Here is a 20732-nt window from a genome sequence, read left to right on the forward strand (position 1 = left end):
TAAATGGAAGAAGACTGAAGAGGTAATCAGGACCAAGTGTAAAAGAACCTTCATCTGGATACGAGTAGTAGGTACATAAGACGACCGACGTAGGCGTTAAAAATTACAAAATTAAATAATACCACGTGGGTAATTTTTTTCTACTCTTTACTTCATTTTACACTTCGCGATCGTATAATTTTCATCCTGCGCGAGAGGCCTGTTAGGTTGAGCCTATGAAGTCTTAGGGTTTCATGACCTGTACCTCACCTCATTCGGCCGGGTAACGAGTAAATACCTACTCAATGTGCGAGTACATCAAGTAAGTACACATATATTATATAGACAGATAGAGACACGCGTATGTATACTCGTGTGTATGTGTATGTGTGTGTGAGTAGATCCAATGAACAGAACATGTGCTATTTTCAATTGACACATGGTTGCGAAAATTATGTTAATTTCGGATACAAAATAAACGATCGACGACGTGGTTAGTACTCGTTACATACTTCATTGTTCGATGTGCACACTTGTACAGCTACATACTTATTCAGGCAGTGTATTTATAGAGAGTATATTTTAAACTTGATTCTTTCAAATTTCAGTTTAGCTATAAGTACGACGATAAAGATGTGCGCAAAATTATTCCTTCTGTCTTTTCTCTACTATAAATATATGAGAGTATCCTCAAACGAAATTTCAGTGCCCTAATTGGCAATCCAAGGACACCAGTTAAGAGAGGATATCGCCTTCTGTGCGGTAAATAACCTGCCATCGCCATAAAATATGTATACGTACATTTTACCTACAGACTCCCACAATCACAGGTAGTTCATTATGCATCTATCATGATCAACGAACCCAAACCCACTAAATTTCATCCAGAATTTTTCAAAGTGAGAAGGGAAGGGATCCGTACATAAAAAAACCACAAGGATTGGACCATAATAAAAAATTTTCTCTGTAGTCAAAATTATAGCCCATGTTTTCCTTTTTTCATTTCCAGTGTTCATTTTTGAAACACATTGTCACCCCTCCACCCTCCATCCTTTCAAAAAAATAAATCAGAACTCATGAGGAGGAGTGGGGGGGGGTAGAAGAGGGAGTCAGATTCAAAATTCTCAAAAATCATTGAAAGTTCATTCGATTTTTCATTCTAAAATTCACCATCACCAGTTCATCATTCATTCGCGAACGATTCACAAAAATAATTCTTTCTACCAATGCAAGGTTCCCTCGTTCAAGAACGATTTATTGAAAGATGACCTTTTCTTACACGATTCATTCATACTTAGATCTCCTCGTTGGCGAAAAATTCGTTGAAAACGATTCGTTCCTTTATAATAACGTTCACTCGTTCGCGAATGATTCATCAAAATTCTCTGGCTGCCTCCAGCCATTCGTTCGAGAACGATTTATAAAAATTAACAATTCACTTACACACGATTCATTCACTCGTTTTTACAACGATTCGTTTGTTCGCGAACAAAATGATTCGTTCACTCTCACTAATATTTATTCGTTCGCGAACGATCCACTAAAAATGTTTCATTTCTACCAAGATGAACTCATTCGAGAAGATTCATCAGAAAATGGTCATATTATGATTCACTCGTTCTTATGAGAGGAAACTAGTTCGCGAACGATTCATCAAAAATGATTCATTTATTTCTACCAAAACCAAAGTCCACTTGTTCGAGGAGATTTTTCAAAATTATGATCATTTTACACAAGACTTGCTCGTTCTTAGAGATGAACTCGTTCGCGAACGATTCACACCAAAAACGTTTTATAAAACACATCATGAAAATAAAAAAAAAATTTCAAACGGTCTAAAAGTTTTCTAGGATGTTTAGAAAAATCTTCGAGTCAAAATAAAGTACCTTTGCAAGGCGTTTTCTCTCAAAAAATGCATTTCTAAGATTTGGCAGTATTTTTCAAATTTCCCCTTTCTCAAAAATGCGCCCTCAATATGTATTAGGAAGTATTTTAGGCACTAAATCAATGTTGCTTGTTATAAATATTTTTTAACAGAAAAAGTCATTTTGGTAATGAAAAAGGTTACAAAATACAAGCAAAACGTTTTAATGCAAAAAAAAATTAAAAAACAAACCGAAAATTTCAATTAAATTCAATGCAAAAAAAACTTTTCCCGAGACTTATGTAGATAATTTTAGCCACAAGTAGATACTAAAAAACAATTCTACTTCTTTGACAAAAAAATTGAGAAATTTTGCAACCTTTTTAGCAAAAAAGGAGGAGTTTTTGTCTATTTCTGACAAAAAACACTTTTAGCAAAAGGCAGGGTTTTTTGGCAATTTTTGAGAAAAGCGAAACTTTTATTATTTGCAAAAAAAATAACAGTTTTTTAGGAGTTTTTGACGGAAAACAAGACCCATTGGTAATTTGGTAAAAGGAGAAAATTTTCATTATTTTGGGCAAAAAGCAACGCTTTGACAATTATCAGCAGAAGACAGAACTTTCCAGTAATTTTACGTAAAAAATCTTAACTTTTCGGCCATTTCTGAAAAAAGCAACTTTTTTGAAACAAAAGCGACTATTTTTATAAATTTTTGTCAAAAAACCACTTTCCGAAAGTCTGGACAAAAAATGAGTTTTTTGCTATTTTTGCCCGAAAGCGAGAATCCTTGATAATTTAAGCTAAAGAAAGAGCTTTTTTGTATTTTTGTAATTTTTTTTTTTTTGCAAAGATCGAAGATTTTTAGCAGTTTTCAGCAAAAATGGTAATTTTTAGTGAAAAAGTAAAAATGTTTGAATTTGATAATTCTAGCTAAGAAAAGTAAAACTTTTTAGCAGTTTTAGAGGAAAAAGGGAACCTTGAGAAACCATGAGGTTGTTACTTTTAGAAACTTCAGCAACTAGGTTACCTACTTAAAAAGCAAGTGAGTAGGGGGGTTGCCATTCTCAATGTGAAGTTTTTACTGCAGATAATAAAAATCGAGGGTGGGGGAGAAGGGGGGGGGAGTAATTTTTCAAACATCAATGAAAAGGTCAGGATTTTCTTGACTGGTTCGTTCCCATAAATTATGGAAATGGGCAAAAAAAATTGTTTGAGCTTTTGAGGTGATTTGAACACCTTACTCATTTTGGAATTCAATTTTCAAAATCACGTCAGGTTTGAAAATGAATTACATATACCATACCTACATATTAAGAAATTCTCTAATTTCAAATTCCAAAATGGCTTCCAAAATTCATGAAAACTTTTTGACCATTTATGATGAACTGATGATCAAAACTTTCAGAAATGGAGAGGAGGATTTTTGGAGGGGCTACATTCAAGATTTTGAAAATTTGAGAGTGGGGCATCAAAACATATGTTTTTTGACCCCCTGAATTCAATTTTGATGATATTTTTGCCCTCAGATAAAATGGGGTCCCAAAGGGGGGAGGGGCTTAACTCAAAATTTTGAAAATTTTCCAAGTGGGGTATCAAAATATATGTTTTTTGAACTCCTAAATTCAATTCTGATGGCATTTTCGCTCTTAGACGAAAAAAGATCCCAACGGGGCCGGAGGGAGGGGGTAAACCAAAAATTTTGAAAATTTTTGAGTGGGGTAATTAAAATTTAAGAATATTTTTGAAATATTATTTCCAATTTTTGGTTCATAGGTCATCTGATGGGAAATTTTACGTAGAACAACTTTTATAGACCCCATTTTTGGGCTAGGACTGCAATTTGGGGAGGTACGGATTAAACCCTGCAAAGCCTCATTGGGGGGGGGGGCTAAAATCCACATTTAGGGGAAAGTTAACTAGGGTCAGGTGGGAACTCCGATTCGTGTTCAGGGTACTAAAATAGACCAGTATACCCAGAATTCAGCTTCCCCTCGCGCGCGTGCGTTTCATATTCAATGCTAATTTCACTGTAGGTCCACCCCCTTCGGGAAACGAAGTTGGTTCATGAATCATTTGATCGGAACTTCGACATAGAACAACTTTTATATACCCTATTTTTAGCCCAGGACTGCAATTTGGAGAAGCACGGGGAAAAAACCCTGAAACCCTCATTTGGGGGGCTAAAATCCACAATTGGGGGGAAAGCAAACAAAGGACAGATGAGGGCACCAAGGATTCGTGTTCAGGGTCGAAAATACAAAAAACATCGAATATTCATCCCCCAACTACCCTCAAGTCTTAAAAGGTACAACCCAACATAGCCAGTTCCAAATTCCCCTCTATCAGAAACCATCTATAACGAAATCATGGCAAATTTCGTTCATATTCCTATCCTGCAGTCGAGTTCATTCACTTTATATCCATCGTGGATGCCGACTCCGACGCCGCGCCGGTAACATCTATATCTAAATTTAGAATAAACACCTAAGCACTTACCTTTAGAGGAATTCGATGGTCGACATAATTAGCCAAAATACCACTACCAACCGCATCTTGGGAATCTCGATGCAATAGCCTGGAAAAAAAAATTACACCATTCGAGTTAAGCTAAAGCTATAAAATACTCGTACAAAGTCTACGTAGTGCGAATAAACATCTACCCAAAAATACACCACGTCTTTGTTATAGGTATCCCAATCCCAGCCCACTCTGTCTGCACATCATCCATTTTAGCTAGACCTCACCGCGGTCACGAACTCTCCGTTGGACGTGTTCCATTTACGAGTACGTACCTCTACAAGTGCACCACACCGTCGCATTGTGCATTAAAAAAAAAAAATTGGCTACACCGACTCACGTACAGTACCAAACAATTCGACTTGTGCAGTCTATTTAGTACAATGTATAGTGGTCTGGACTTCTGGAGGACTGCATATCGTAGACATAATTTCATACGCTGGCATTGGTCAAATACAGGACAAGCCTCCGGACTGGAAGACTGCAGGGCATGGTGGCGGTGTTACATAGCACCTTTGACGCGCCAACAGTCAACAGTTCATGTTCATGTTCACTTGAACTGCCGACAATCAGCACTCGGTCGACCTCCGCCTCCGCCTTCGCAACACAATAAGCAGGTCGACAAATGAACAAAATTAGCAATTAGCGAAAAAAAAAACGCAAGATAGGAAGCGAGTAAAAAGAACTACACACACCACGCTACCTACCGGTTTGCACTTCCTTTTTGCCTATCTTACCATACGTATCTCGAGCAAACCACTAATTACCTATGTTTTATATTTAGACACACATCTCGTTCCCTGTATTAATACTTTATATACACTCAGGTAAAGGTATCTATTACCTTTTTTTTTTATAGCCCACAAAGGGGAGCAGAGGGTCCCCTGATACTGACAATCCAGCTATGGATCATTCTCTTTCTCTCTCTCTCTCGCTGTGTGCCTCAAGTTCATCGATCCTTCATTGTCGTATATACCTATCCTTGAAAGAGGCCGAAAAACTTTTCTTTGTTAGGAGCTGCGTACTCGTATACATTTTAACGATGTTTTGGCGGGAGAATCGACGACCGAAGACTGGTCTCCTCCGGTCTACGGTCTACGGTGTGCGGTCGTAGTACGCTCTCGTCGTGTGTTACGAGAGTAGAACGTCGTCGCCGTCCTACCTTCTGTACCTAAATTCGAGGAAGCGTGAAACTCATCTACAAAGAAGATCGTTTCTCGTCTAAACAAAAAGATGAGTTTATTAACCTGCCCATGGGCATATATACAAGTACGTACTAAGTATACACAACGTATACGGGGACCATGGACATGCTTGGGGAGGTACCAAACTACCAACAGAGTACCTAGACCTCTCTATACGTTCGGATCAATGAATTTAATGTATCTTTGTACAGGTAGGATAAGAGGTACACATGGTGAATTGGATCGGTGATGGTGACGAACTACTCTGTAATAAATATGATTTGATCTTCTCAGTTTTTACCCAGTTCATATAGCTTAGCAACGTTCTCCTCTTTTCGGCTCAGCACTCACGCGGTGGTTCTCTACATTAAACTAGACAGGTTCAGGGTCGTTCAATTTGTTGTTGTATTTATGTATAATGACGACTACGACGACGATGATGATGATGGTGATGGGAGATCCACAGAGAGCAGCGGCCAGCGGAAGACTTCTTCTGGATATGGTGCGGTTTTACGGTTAAGCACGATTAGTAATTATGATACATGGTTGTTGCTATTGCATTGCAGCAGTAGTGGTAGTGGTCGTCGTTCGTCTCTTTGTCATAATTTCCCACCTTCCTCCACCTCTTCTTCGTACACACACATTATAAAATGCATCCACACAAAGTATTTACCTACAGATAGGTAAAAACAACAACTAACTCGCGCCCTACCATGCCATGCCGTACCATCCGTGGCCATAAATATTGCCACGAGATTTCACTGCTGCGTGTTTGGGTTATCCAGCCACGATGGTGATCAGTTCGCGCCTTTTTTTTACCACCTTTGGAGCATTATCTCGCAGCTTCCATTCTTCTTGCTGCGTGAGAGATGAACTTCGATTTGGACAGGATGCCGATTATTGGAAAGAGTGTGTTCTGGAATCATGATGACCGAAATTTTAGTTGTCCAAATTGATTTTTGGAAATTCTAAATTCACCAATTCTTCGCCATTTTTGGCGAATTATGTTGTGTTTTTTTTTTAAGGGGGGAGGGAAGCAACTTTTTTCAAAAGTCTAGGCTGAATTTTATTCAAAAAAAAAAAAAGTAACAAACAAGAGCAAAAAAGTTGCAGGAAAAAATTGGATAGGATGCTAATTTTTGAAAAAAGTATGTTCTGGAATCAAGATGACCAAAATTTTAGCTGCCAAAATTGATTCTTGGAAATTCAAAATTGACCAATTCGCCATTTTTTGAGAGTTATGTTGTGTTTTTTTTGAGGGGGGATGGAGTCAATTTTTTTTCAAAAGTCTACACTCAATTTTATTCAAAAAAAAAAGTAAGTAAGTAACAAACAGGAGCAAAAAAGTTGCAGGAAAAAATTGGACAGAATGCTAATTTTTGGAAAGAGTACGTTCTGGAATCATGATGATCAAAATTTTAGCTTCTCTAATTGATTTTCGAAAATTCAAAATTGACCAAAAAAAATTTAAAAAAAAATAACAAACAAGAGCAAAAAAGTTGCAGGAAAAAATTGGATACGGAGCTAATTTTTGAAAAAAGTATGTTCTGGAATCATGATGACCAAAATTTTAGCTGCCCAAATTGATTTTTGGAAATTCAAAATTGACCAATTCGCCATTTTTGGCAAGTTATGTTGTGATTTTTTAGGGGGAGGGGAGGAGGAGTAAACTTTTTTCAAAAGCCTACACTCAATTTTATTCAAAAAAAAAGTAAGTAAGTAAGTAACAAACAGGAGCAAAAAAGTTGCAGGAAAAAATTGGACAGAATGCTAATTTTTGGAAAGAGTACGTTCTGGAATCATGATGATCAAAATTTTAGCTTCTCAAATTGATTTTCGAAAATTCAAAATTGACCAATTCACCATTTTTGGCAAGTTATGTTGTTCTTTTTACTTTTTGAGGGGAGGGAAGCATCTTTTTTCAAAAGTCTAGACTCAATTTTATTTTTAAAAAAAAGAGTAAAAAAGTTGCAGGAAAAAATTGGACCGGATGCTGATTTTTGGAAATTCAAAATTGACCAATTCACGATTTTGACGAATTGTGTTGTTTTTTTTAAGGGAGAGGGAGGCAAACTTTTTTAAAACACGTCTAGACTCAATTTTATTCAAAAAAAAAAGTCGCAGGAAAAAAAAATTGATCGAAACTGCAGTAAATTTTAGCAAAAAGTAGTACTTTTTTGAGATTATTGGCAAAAAAGTGATACATTCTCCTTTGCAATTTTCGTCATAAAACTTGGATTTTTAGTAAAATAAAGCGAAGCTTCAAGGTAATTTCATGACAAACAGCTCGACTTGAAATTTTAGTAAAAGGCAGGACTTTTTGGCAATTTTGGCAAAAAAGCGAGATTTGGACAACTTTTGGAAAAAAGTGAAATTTCAGCAAAAGAGGAATTCGTCGAAAAAAAGCTCGAGACCATTTCACAATAATTGTCAAAAAAAGGTGAGACTATATTTCGTAATATTTTGACAAAAAAACGAGACTTTTTGACAACTTTGATAAAAATTGAAGGGTGGTTTTCCAAAACGCATTAAGTCCCAAAAGTAAATTCCGAGAAAAAGCATAAAACATACTCCCATTTCATTAGAGGGCTTATTTTGAGTATGCAACCAACCTAACATTGAAGTTTAGGTATAGCTTGATATGATCCAACACGCGGTGTTGAGTTGAATGTTGCACAAGAGATTCAACAAGTGTTGAAAAACATGGACTTAATGCGTTTTGGAAAACCACTAGACGTTTTATGTTGAAAAATGAGCATTCATTCAGGAAAATTATGAGGTAACTATAAGATAATTATAAAATGAAAGTACCATCTTGTAGGAAAATCAATTTCCAACAAAATGGTTCCTACTACTTACTGTTTATTTTCAATCGCGAGTGCACAAATTGAAGAATTAAAAAAAACACCACGCTAAAAGTACATTTTTCTGCCTTTTCTCCTTTCCAGCTTGCATATTACCATTCAATTCAAAACCTCTTATCAAAAATTATGTTTGTATTTCACTTCTGAGGAATTGTGATTTTTTGAAAGTTTTTGCCTTATATTTTCGAATTACGTTGATATTGATGTCGTTTTCTTGTGATTCGATACTGCTGAGCGCGAAATTCGTATGAAAAAGATTCCATGTTGTAAAAGCAGCTTAATTTTGAAAATGGTGGAAATTTAGGAGAGGGCTGAGTGAGTATCGAATCATAAGAAAACAACGAAAACGACACAAAATTCATCAAAGTACATAACTTTATTTCAAAAATGAATAGAAATTCAGGAGGGGGCCGAGGGCTCCGGAGGGGCAGTTTCAGTGTAGGAGAAAATTTGACGCCATATTCGTGCTCAGTGGTATCGAATTATAAGACAACGATACCAACGTCATCAAAGTAACTTCATTCCCAAAATAGTGAAAATTGAGGTGGGGGCTGAGGGCTCCGGAGGGGCTGTGGGGGTGTAAAACAAAATCTAACGTCATATTCGTGCTCAGCGATATCGAATCATAAGAAAACGACACCGTACTCGTTGATAGTCATTTTCCCCAAAATTCCCATTTCACCCCCCCCCCCCCACACACACACACATTTCCCAATTTTCTAACATGGCGCACCACCGCAAAAATTTCGAAAAAGGTATTGGGTCAAAAATACGTCCAAAAAAGGTGTTTCTAAAATGTACCTCGCAATCGTCATTGTTAAATACCATAAAATAAGTTAAAAAACTGAAAACGTCATTTTTGAGGGGTAAATATGGGGGGGGGAGGGGGTTGAAAATTTCTGTGGCGATACTTCCTAAGGATGCACATATACAACATACTATAAAATTTTAAAAATCAGTTCGTATGGGAACAAGCGATTCTACAAGCGTTAAAAAACATGGACTTAATGCGTTTTGGAAAATCAAGCGCATTTCAACAATTTCACAAAAAGCCGGAAAGAACATGGATAAAATAGGTATTTTAGGTAGGTATGCGTCTCAGATGATGTGTCCTGACGTCACTAACCAAATGGCGCGAAAAAATCAATTTCGAAAAAAACGGACTTAATGCGTTTTGGAAAACCACCCTTCAATTGAAACCAAGACTTTTACAATTTCAACAAAAGGCAGGACTTTTCAGTAATTTTGTTTGTAAAAAAAAGATATTTCTTGGCAATTATTTTCATCAAGAAAGTGAGATCTGTTATCTGTTGAAAATTATCGCTCAAAAGTGAGATTTGGTAGCATTTTTTTGCAAAAAAAGTAAAAACTCATCTTAATCTTTTGGCAAAAAAAAAAAAAGAAACTTCGGCCAACTTTGGGCAAGAATTTCTGAAAAAAATCAAAACTTCGATACCTTTTTAATTCAATTTTTTGGATGAAGACAGAACTTTTGTCGAATCAAATTTTTAAAAAAATGTGAGACTTTTTGGACATTTTTTACTAAAAAACGAAAATTTTCAGCAAATTTTGGCAAAAAATCAGATATTTTGGCATGAAACTAAGACTTGGACAATTTCAACACAGGGTAGGATTTTTTAAAATGATTTTTGCTAGAAAAAAAAAGAAATAATTTCTTGATAATTTTTTCCAGGAAAGTGGGTTGGAAATTCTGACTGAAAAGTGAGATTTGACTGCATTTTTTGCCAAAAAAGTAAAACCTTATCATAATTTTTTGAAAAAAAAACGAGAATGACAGTTTTTAGCACAACGGGGGAATTTTTGGCAAAAATGAAAACTTTTTAAAAACAATTTTCAGCAAAAAAGTAAAGCTTTAGGTACCGAAATTTTTTCGTAAAAAAATTTTTTTGACAATAAGCGGGTCTAAAAATTTTAGCCAAAGCAAGTCTTTTTGCTGGAAAGACCTTTTTGAGAGTTTTTCTCCAATTAAATGCACAGGGTAACCTTTGTGTTGTGGGAATAGTTTGAATAAAAAATAGTTCAACAAAATTGAGCTTTTCAATTTTTGCTCGGAACATTTCAAAAACAAATCCCTTCCTAAAAAAAACTCTAATCAAATCGTACTCTTCAATTTTGTACATTTAAAAAAAAAATTTCTATACGAAGGAACCTCAGTGTTCAAATTCAAATTCAAATTGTATATTTGAGATACATGCGGCAGCAATGCTGCCATTATATCACGTTGAGCATTACATAATTAAAAACTGTAAAAATTTTTGATTACTTATCTACGTATAAGATACAATTTTCAGATTTAAATAAAATAAAAGACATGATTAAAACATAAAAAGGTGAAGATTTGAAACGATACATACAAAATCAAAATTCAAGCAATTATTGATCAGAGTGGCCAAGATATTCCTCCAGGGTATAAAAAGCACTATTGATCAGCCATTCTTTGAGAGCGTTTTTAAATTTTTTTGCAGTTGGCTGGTTTTTAACACTCCCTGGAATCTGATTGTATACTTTTGCTGCAGATGATACAGCACTACACTGGAGAAGTTTTGTACGGTGGTGGGGAGTTCTAAGGTTACCTAGTGATCTTGTGCTGTATGGATGGGTAATTTGTGGAAAGGTTATAACCTTAGTATAAACCATGAGAGATATGTCCAAAATATATTGTGATATTGTAGTGAGGATTTTATCATCAACAAAGATGAAAAATTATTAGACATGTTTAAACCCCTCAAATTTTCCATCACAATTAATCGATACAAAATGAAATTTAAAACTTCAGCTCAAAATATTTCAAATACCAAGACTCCTAATAAATCGATAATAAATCAAGGCCATACAGAGGGGGAATTCTAGGCTCACAAATTTAATTTTGTCTAGAAAAATCGATTTCTCAACAAACTTCTACCATTACATTGAGGTTTGTTCTTCAAAAACGAGTATTTCTTAGCAACATCAGCAAACAATCGCTTACGTGCTCCTTCTCACCAAAATACGAATACTGATCGTTAACATCTGTAGAAGTGGTTGCGTGATTATTTAAAAACAGGAAACATTCGCGGGAAAAAACTCGACAAAAGTTGACCAACATTGAAGTGTAGAATTAGATGTCAATAACTTTGGTATTCAATATTCATGAGGAAAAACTGGCGAACACACAATGTATGTGCAAGAAACATCCAGAAGGATGAATCAATGACGATCGGAATCTTTCGCAGAATTCTTATAGTTTCTCGAATATTTTTCTCATCTTCGCTGCAAGTTTTCATTGCCTCGCCAATTTTCATCACGTAAAAATTATCACAATACTAGCACATTTTGAGACAAATCCAATAGGTAGTTTTTCGTTGAAATGAAGGAAGAAAAGGAGAGAACAGAGAAGTAATCTTACATCATTTCATCTTTTTTTCCTCACTTTTACAGTCACAAATTTTGATGTAATTGGAGAGAATAATAAATATTTTCAAACAGTTGAAAAAATTTCAAAAAAAGTGAAAAAATCAAATTTTTAAAGAAAATTTAAACTTTTTTTTCAAAAACAATCTTAATTTGACCTCTTTAAACTTAAAGCCTTCAGCGAGTTGACAAATTTATGATTTTTTTCATTTTTTCAGGAATTTACAACCTACTAGATTTATAGATGCTAAAGCTCATTTTTGGTATTTCCAGAGTAGGTAATTTGAAGTTTCTGGGAAAAATTGAAAAATTGAAAAATTGCAGGAGGCTCCAGAATGGCCAAAGTGCGAGTTAAATGAGAAGAATTACAGTAGACTTCCGATTATCCGAACTAATTGGGGAATTGCGTTGTCCGGATAATTGAAAATCCGGATAATACGGATTTAAATTTTTTTGGTTGAATTTTGGTGGAAAATGACTGTTTTTTTGAAGATAATGGTGAATTTTTGAATTTTTTTATAAAAAGTGCAAAGGATAAATTTCATTTCTTCACAAAATAGAGAAAAACAAACCAAAAACAAAGATTACCAAAATTTTTGACCATGTAGGTACTCGTACTCGTAAATAATTTGTGTATGTTTGTCCGGATAATACGGATTTTGTTCGGATAATCAAAAAATCGGATAATAGGGAGAATTTTTTTTCGTTCGGATAATACGGCTGTTCGGATAATCGGAGGTCGGATAATCGGAAGTCTACTGTATTCTCAATTGGTTCACTTTGCTCAGAAAAATTTTGAAAATTACCCGAAAACTTTTTTTTTGAATTCCATATTAAATTTTTTAAAATTGACCAAAAATCCAGAATTGTTGAACATTAGCACATGGGGTTTCAGTTACAATGGTTTTAGGACATTCTCTCTCGATCTAGCTTAATTTTGTTCAAATCGAAGAGTGCTAATTCAAAAAGATCAGATTTCCCCATATTAGAAAAAATAGAACACCGACAAAACATCTTATTTCAAACGAAAGCCTCCATCAATCACGACTCATCGAATTTTTCTTCTAAATATGGAAAAATATCGAAAAAATAGTAACGTATTTCAATCAGGAAAATGATTTCAAAATTATTCCCCAACGACACAGATTCTCAAGGGGGAAAAATTAAAAATTACAACAACAAATGAAACATCTACACACAAGAAAATCCTCACACATCTACATACGCATGCATTCGTATAAACCCCGCACTCTTCAATCCTCAGTTCACCTATATAAGCTTAATTCCAAAATCCACGACACCTCTCGACTACTAATTCGGCTTACTCTCTTTTAAATTCAACCCCCATCCGACAATCGAAAGCTTTTCGACGACGAACAAGAAAACATACTTTCACACAATACAATGAAATCCCACGCAATCTAATCTCCGAATTACATCATCGTCGACTCGAAAATTTCACCATACGGCCTAAACCTTCTGCAAGGTACAAAAATACAACAACCATAGACCTTCGGCCAGGATAGGTACTCGTAACAATGCAACTTGCGCCGCAATTCCATTCCAATTCGCATATAACACTCGAACAAGGACACGGTCATTACTACATGTCCATTAAAAACTGCAAAAGAAAAAAAAACAGATTTCCTTCTCGAAGGTTACTACGTACATAGGTAGTTAGGTACTAATACACAAATCAACTATTTTCCTCAATTCTGGCTCTGGGTATAGCTAATTTTGGTGCATCATTGCACGTTTCTTTCTTTAATTAGCTACTTTTACGTGTACTTGACCTAGGCCTACATTCGAGTAGGTATTCAATATTCTTCTCTGTACATCTCTCGAACACGTATAGTGATATAATACGAATATTTTGTAAATTTTGCAATACAGGTACGACGCTAGTAAGTGCGAGTACCTTCGAAAAACCTCCGAACAGATCGTAAAAAATTTAATCATCTTGTCTCGTTTCACCTTCTAATTGCAGAAATCCCGATTGATAATTCTTTTATTCAATTAACAACGTCGTTACCATCGTTAAATACTCTAAAATTACTTCTATAATAATTCTCAGATCGCAATAAGTCGTAATTGTTCGGTTACTTCATCAGATTTCAATCATAAGAAAATGAGCTGGGGCCACGGTTTCCATCACATTACCAGTTAATCTCCCCTCCCACCAAAAACTGCCTTTAGAGAGACCGAGAGCTCATTTTTGCAAATAAATTTCGAACTGAGAAAGTTCAAAGTATGAAACATTTTCAAAACAGCAAATATTTCTGAAATCACTTCCCCCTCCCTCTTATAATTTTTCAGAAAGAATGCATAGTTTCAACACATACGAGATCAATAGTAGAAAATATTCCTTTCAAATTTTCAATCTTTTAAAAGGATTTTGAGATTCCCAAATGAACTACGAGTAGGTCTTCTCAGACATTCAGCCCCCCATCAATGGATTCCTCAAATTCTCAAAGGCCAGTATTTCAACATCCAGCTCAATTATGCTAATTTTCCGCGACTAAACATAGAATAAATAGACATTCTACACATCGTAGTCGATATTTACTCGTATATACGACAAAAAAAAAAAAATGAAACTCTCAAATAAAAATTGTAACATCTCGATTAACGAGAACATAAAGTTCACATCAGTTAAGTACTAAATGCACAGCTACGCACATAATGACATCTTAAAATAAGAGCATATAATATGGAGGAAGAAATTAGGTACTTGAAAAAGTACATGGGCACTTGGGGAATGAGGCTTTAAGAAAGCAAAGAGTTTGGAATAATCAAAAAAAAGATATCAATCGTACGAATGAAGTATAGATAATGCTAAGAGCAAAATAAATCAAATAATAGGAGATTTTGGTAAGAAAACAGATCATTATTCGTTAGTCCATTAAGGATGAGGAACGTCCACAAAAAATTATTAAAAATTAAGCCCCTTTGTATATAGTTCTGACTCAGTATCGAGGGAATTATCCGCTTAGTGTGTAAAAATAGAACAATAACAACGAGTACAACCATATTGACACCATACGATGAACAAAATGAACCATCACAACACGGAACCAATCCACGAAATCCAATATGAGAATCAGTCTTTGGAATAAAATTACGTTAGGAAAATTATATCGGGGTGTGAACTTTGGAAGCAACCCGCATTATACAATCTTACTAGGTAAGTCTTCTAATAAGTTATGTACATTTTACAAATATTAAAAATTGAGAAAAAAAAAACAAAAAAAAATTAAAAAGTTGAATATTTAAAATTATTTTTCACGGCAGTAATTTTTTTTAATCTGTAAAAAAAGAAAAAAAAAGAAAAAAAATATTAATTAACGAAATTTAAAAAATTATCAATGATAGAAAATAAAAATGGAAAATCAATATGCAATGAAAAATAAACGAAAATGTTACATTGAAATTCTAATATCAAAAACTAATAAATTAATAAGCAAAATGACCGTATTGCACGCGATTCAATCAATTTGACCGAAGGGGTCATTTGGAGCCCCCTCCCCCATCCTTTCATCTCATCACATCTAAGAAAATCCGAAACAAAGTGAAACCATAGATCGGAAAATATCACGAAACATCGAAGAATTTGTTCCGAATGAAAATTCAAATTCAATATTCAAAAAAAGCATTTGATATCAAGACTTCGTACTACTCTTGAAAATTATTCAGATTTCGTGTTTATTATAAAATAATTGAGCAATGAGAATCAGCATTTTTTTTAATGAAAATTAATTTTCCACTCCCAATTCACCATCGTCGATGTACACAGTCGTTTGATCCCGACGTAAGAAAACAATTTGTACTTTAAGACCCTATTTTAAATCGGATTTCAAGTCCATCAAATCGACAACACCGTCGAAATCGACGAATTTTGCTCACTCGCGAATTTTTTCCGTAATTCGGTCATCGCAATACTTTGCAATCTACTAACTAAAAATCAACATGACGTTTTATTTACCTTAAGAGGCACACAGCCGAGCCAAGATCTCGAAGATAGGAGCTTCCCGCTAACATTCCATTCGTCTTTTTGAGGATCGTAACATTCGATCGTATCGTGATATCGATCCCATCCTTCTTCGCCTCCCAATACGTATATTTTACCGTTGATTACCGAAATACCTACGAAATACGAAAATCATCAGCATAAATTATTAGTTTAAAACTAAATCAAGGTGCATAATATGACGAAGATTCATTCGAAAGCTCTTTTACCGGGTCTAAATCGACGTTCATTCATAGAAGATACTTTTTCCCAGCGATTACATTTCACGTTGAATCTTTCAACTCGATTTGTGTATTCGGTCGATGCGTGCCAACCACCTAGAAAACGGAAAAACATGACTATTGATCACTTATTCAGTCAAAAATTTATCGATTAATGCTATCTTTACGACAAAATGGTGTCCTAATCATAAGACATTGTACTGTTGGCTTTTTATAACTGATCTTTCAATTTTTGGCAGATGACTCACAAAATCTCGAATGAGATAAAATTTTTGATAACGCATAATGACCGGACCAACGCATAGGCAGGTGTATGATTCATCAAATTATTCGCAGCAGGTAATTTCTGATCTTTTACTTTATCGAAGTATTGACACTGAGCATTATATTCGATTTGGAAAATATTTATCTACGTTCGTCATCGACAACACAAATTTGAGTGAGATTTACGAAAACTGAGCTAAATTCAAATTTGAATACCTTTGGAAATTTGGAAAATGTGATACGAAGAGCTGAATGGGGAGGAGAATATTTTTAGGAACTTTTGGAATAATGCAAATAAACAAGATTTTACGAAAAAAGAGGACTTAATTCTCAAAACCCTCTTACAACTTTCAGACGAACATCTGAAATTCTTGAGAGGGGAATTTGAAGAAGCCAAGCACAAAATAATACAATGCAATAGGCAACTCCAATCACGTAACGGAATAAGCTAATAAGACGTTTGATAGTACACACACACACACTACCCACCAATAACGTAAATATATCCATCTAGGACACACGTAGCAGCTCCACTTCTGGCAATCAACATCGGCGGCAATTCACTCCACGTCTCGGTTCTCGGGTCATATCTCAGCAAACAATTGATTCCGTCACCTTCCTCATAGACAGCGCCTCCTTTAACACAATCCAAAATCACGATCAACTTTCACATCTTGCACTCTGCAAACTCGATTAAAGCGGTAAAAACTAGTCGAATTTTACCGGCTACGTATAGCATTCTGTCGTATGCCACAACAGCGGCACTAGTCACAGCCATTTTTAATTTATGGACCATGGTCCACGTATTGGAATTCGGGTCGTATCGTTCCATCGAATCTAATCGGTACGAGCCTTCCCAGCCACCGACAGCGTAAATGTATCCATCAAGGACTGCCAATCCTGTACAAAAAGACACGAGTTAATATTTCCTGTTGTTTTGTTGCCGAGAAAAGAGGTCAATAAAATACCAAATTCGGATCTAGGAGTCGTCATCGGAGCCATTTCTTGCCAAATATCGAGCACCGGATCGTATCGCCAAAATGCCATGGAAACTTTACCATCTGGATACTCTCCTCCGGCCAAATACAGGTTATTTTTACCAGAAGCCACTAAACCATGTTTACTGCAATAATAATTCTGACATTAGTAAACAATGCAAACTAGAACTAAAAAAATTCAAAATAATCAGAACCTTATAGCGAATGGTAAGCTGGCTAATGTGTACCACATTCCAGATGTGGGTGAAAAACATTCGACCGAACGTAGAACTACTTTATCGTCTTCACCGCCAACAGCGACGATGACCTAAGGTAGAAAAAAATATCGTTACAATTTAGAGCAATGGTACGATCACGAAAGCGAAACACGTACTTGGACGACATTGGCATTATTACGTTGCTTGGTTCGATTATTTAATAATTCGACACTACGGTCTGGTAACAGGTGAAATAATTTAGCTTCTTCGATTAACTTCATGCATTCTGGGCTCATGGTAATCGGCGAAAAGGATTCGACGCAGTCGTGAAGAAAATACGGATCTATTAATGGTAATCTGACAGTTTCCAGAACCTAAAAAAGAAATATTCCAGATTAAGAACGTATTTTTTTTGGAAGAAAATAAACAGAGAACGAATCGAATGCGCTTACTTTATGAAAATCCAAATTTCTCTCCTCTGGTTTCTTGTTGTACCATCTTTTGATGGCTAAAAATACTAATTCTTCTTTCTCCACTTCTAATTTATCGCTTCTGACCAACTCCATGAGTTTATCAGCGGTCAATTCGAGGAACTCTTCGTTTTGGGCTACGCTCCAAAAATTTCTACGAAACATAATATCGTATTAATATTCTAGGAAGGTGATTTGAAACACGATCGTATTAGGCTGACTTACTTTAACGCGTAATCAAACGCTTTCTGTTGCAGATCCGTACACGCGTGAGATTCGGCGAAACAATAAATACCCAGACAGTTACTCGTATCCATATGGCTTTCTAGAAACTCGCAAGCAGCGTCCCGAACTTTCATCACTTGTAAGAGATTCGCAGCAGAGAGCAAATTTTGACAATTCGACTTAGTTATTTTTATAGTACTGGTGTAGGCGAAATCCAACAACTGTTTCATCATATCCGATTCGATACTTTTCAAATGCACCGTGTTTTGTTTCGATTCGACGTATTTGCTTTGAAACATAGTCTAAACAAAAATGTGTTAGTATAATATCTTCCACAGAAGTGTTATAACGACGAGGAGTAATATACGAACTTTGAAGTAAGGACTGAAGGAAGCCAATACGATTTTATGAGCGCTGAATTTCTCGCCGTCCACTTGTAGTATAACATCGCAGAAATCAGCATTTTCACGCAATGAGTTCAACCCAGAAAGAATCTGTAAACATCAACTAGTTTAGTGACTGTAACACACAATAAACGATGTATTTTAGAAGAATATAATCGAAATATCTTACGTAGGAAGCGTGATTAACATCCGTAACGACGTATTCGCTCGAAGAAGGTCCATGGGAATGATCTAAATCTTCAGAAACACTACTATCAGTGCTTGGTTCGCGTTGCCTTTGACGATTATTGAACGGGTATTTGATCATAGCGACGGTTCGGTGAAAACACTACGATAACGAACACTGGATTAATATTTTCGTTAGGTGCATTTCGATGAAACGGCGAACAAATGCGGAGGATTATTCATTTAACATAGACAAAGATTATTTTACTTGCAACAGAACTCAACAGCTGATTGTAGTAGTAGTACTATCGACTCTTCGAATGACCATGAATGACGTCTATCGAACTCTTGAAGCGAAGCGAAACACGAAATCCGACATCTCTGTATTGCCTGACGTAATAAACCTGAATAATAACGGGAATGAGAACACCTAGACGAATTGGAACTCGAATGGTAGTAAATTAGAAGCTTACCTACTGATTTTCACTTAATTTTTACAGAAACAGTAAAAGAAAAACCCCACGCCAAGGATAATTTCAGCTGTCAAAATTTCGGAGTGCGAAAAAACTAAAAGCGCCATAGAAAGTCATGAACGTGAAAACTTGAAAAGAAATTTCACGAAGCAATGTTGCCACGTTGTTAGAAATCATTGAATACGACGCCGAGTCAAAATTCCTTTTTTTTGTTTTTTCATTTTTTTCTTTGAAATTTGGATATTAATTTTTTTACTAATTATTAATTATTATTCTATTGTTCATTTGTTACAATAATTAAGATTAAAATGTTTCAAAATCACGATTATTGCGAATAAAAATGAAAAAAAAATGTAATATAAATCTTCAAACCACAGTCAAAAGCCAAAAAAAATTTTTCAAACACCGAAATGAAAAACTACGAGCATTTCCAAGCAGCCCTAACCTGTGTTAGCATCGCGCTTTGCGCATGCGCGTGGACTTGCCATAATATCCTTATTCCTTATATCCTCGTGTATGTGTGTCTATTTTCATATTTTCATTTTTTTTTCCACTTCGATAATCGTTTTTCTGCAAGATGTTTCTATAATGTTAAGGCCTTTTTATAATGCTACAATTTTACTTTGCCGTAAAAAAAGCACTTTGAAATTTTTGCCGTAGAATAAAACGTAGCATTATAAAAAGACCTTAAGTATTTTTTTATTTTTCACAAAAAATCACGTTTTTTTCAAATTTTTCAGACAGGGTTTGCTTGTAACGTGTTGTGTAAGTAGGTATTTCAATAATTTTATGAAAAAAATGAAAAAAAATTTTAACAGGACTTGTACCTCTACCTATGTTTTAATTGAATACCTTTTTTATTGTTTAAAAGTTGAAACCAGGGATGGAAGAGCCTTGATTTCAGGGCTCCCGCTCTTGGCTCTGGCTCAGCTCCCGGCAAGTTTTAGCTCTGGCTCGCTCTGGGCTCTTGGCTCTTTTTCTTTACAGGTGCTCTTTGGCTCCTTGCTCGCTCCTCAATTCTTTCTGACTCAGTTCTTTGACTCTCAGCTCCCTCTTCCAATTTCTTGGCTCCCACTCCAGCTCCAGCTCTGGCTCTTGGCTCTTTAAATTAGAATTTAAAATTCGTGAAAAACGATGAAAAAGATGAAATTTTATTTCTTAATGAGAAAACAAACGTAGAAATTCTTCATTTTCTTCACAAATTCAAGTTGAAAGTTGAATTTTTGATAAAATTGTGCGCATTTTTTCACTATTTTTTCTACTTTTAAGGAGCCAAAGAGCCTGAAAAATTTTGTGGGCTCCCACTCGGCTCTGGCTCTTTCTAAGTTGAAGACTCCTTATGATGATGGCTCTCTAGAGTAAAATAAGGAGCTCTTTTGCAAGAGAGCTCTTAATGTTTTTCTGCAATTTCATTTATTTGGCTCTTGGCTCTGGCTCTAGCTTCTCAAAAAATCCGGCTCTTTCAGACT

At 35.4% G+C, this 20732-nt stretch overlaps 1 protein-coding gene across 1 annotated transcript; it reads right to left on the reverse strand.

The window, feature by feature from the left end:
* Positions 1-14417: 14417 nt before the first annotated feature.
* LOC135848101 (kelch-like protein diablo) lies at positions 14418-19382 on the reverse strand. Its single transcript, XM_065367882.1, has 13 exons — positions 19264-19382; positions 18795-19194; positions 18593-18715; positions 18222-18523; positions 17979-18150; positions 17703-17900; positions 17524-17636; positions 17300-17454; positions 17055-17231; positions 16821-16967; positions 16056-16163; positions 15802-15962; positions 14418-15124 (listed from the first exon to the last, which is right to left on the reverse strand). The coding sequence occupies exons 2-13, from the start codon at positions 18930-18932 to the stop codon at positions 15095-15097; spliced, it is 1824 nt and encodes a 607-aa protein (XP_065223954.1). The 5' UTR covers positions 18933-19194; positions 19264-19382; the 3' UTR covers positions 14418-15094.
* Between the last annotated feature and the right edge of the window lie 1350 nt (positions 19383-20732).

Source organism: Planococcus citri, chromosome 5, assembly GCF_950023065.1.
Source record: "Planococcus citri chromosome 5, ihPlaCitr1.1, whole genome shotgun sequence".
Lineage (NCBI taxonomy): Eukaryota > Metazoa > Arthropoda > Insecta > Hemiptera > Pseudococcidae > Planococcus > Planococcus citri.

Coding starts and splice junctions, on each gene's coding strand:
- LOC135848101 (XM_065367882.1), bottom strand. CDS start 18,932: ATGATCAAATACCCGTTCAATAATCGTCAAAGGCAACGCGAACCAAGC. Junction 18,524..18,592: donor CCTTCAGTCCTTACTTCAAA/GTTCGTATATTA, acceptor ATTTTTGTTTAG/ACTATGTTTCAAAGCAAATA. Junction 18,151..18,221: donor GCGTTTGATTACGCGTTAAA/GTAAGTCAGCCT, acceptor TATGTTTCGTAG/AAATTTTTGGAGCGTAGCCC.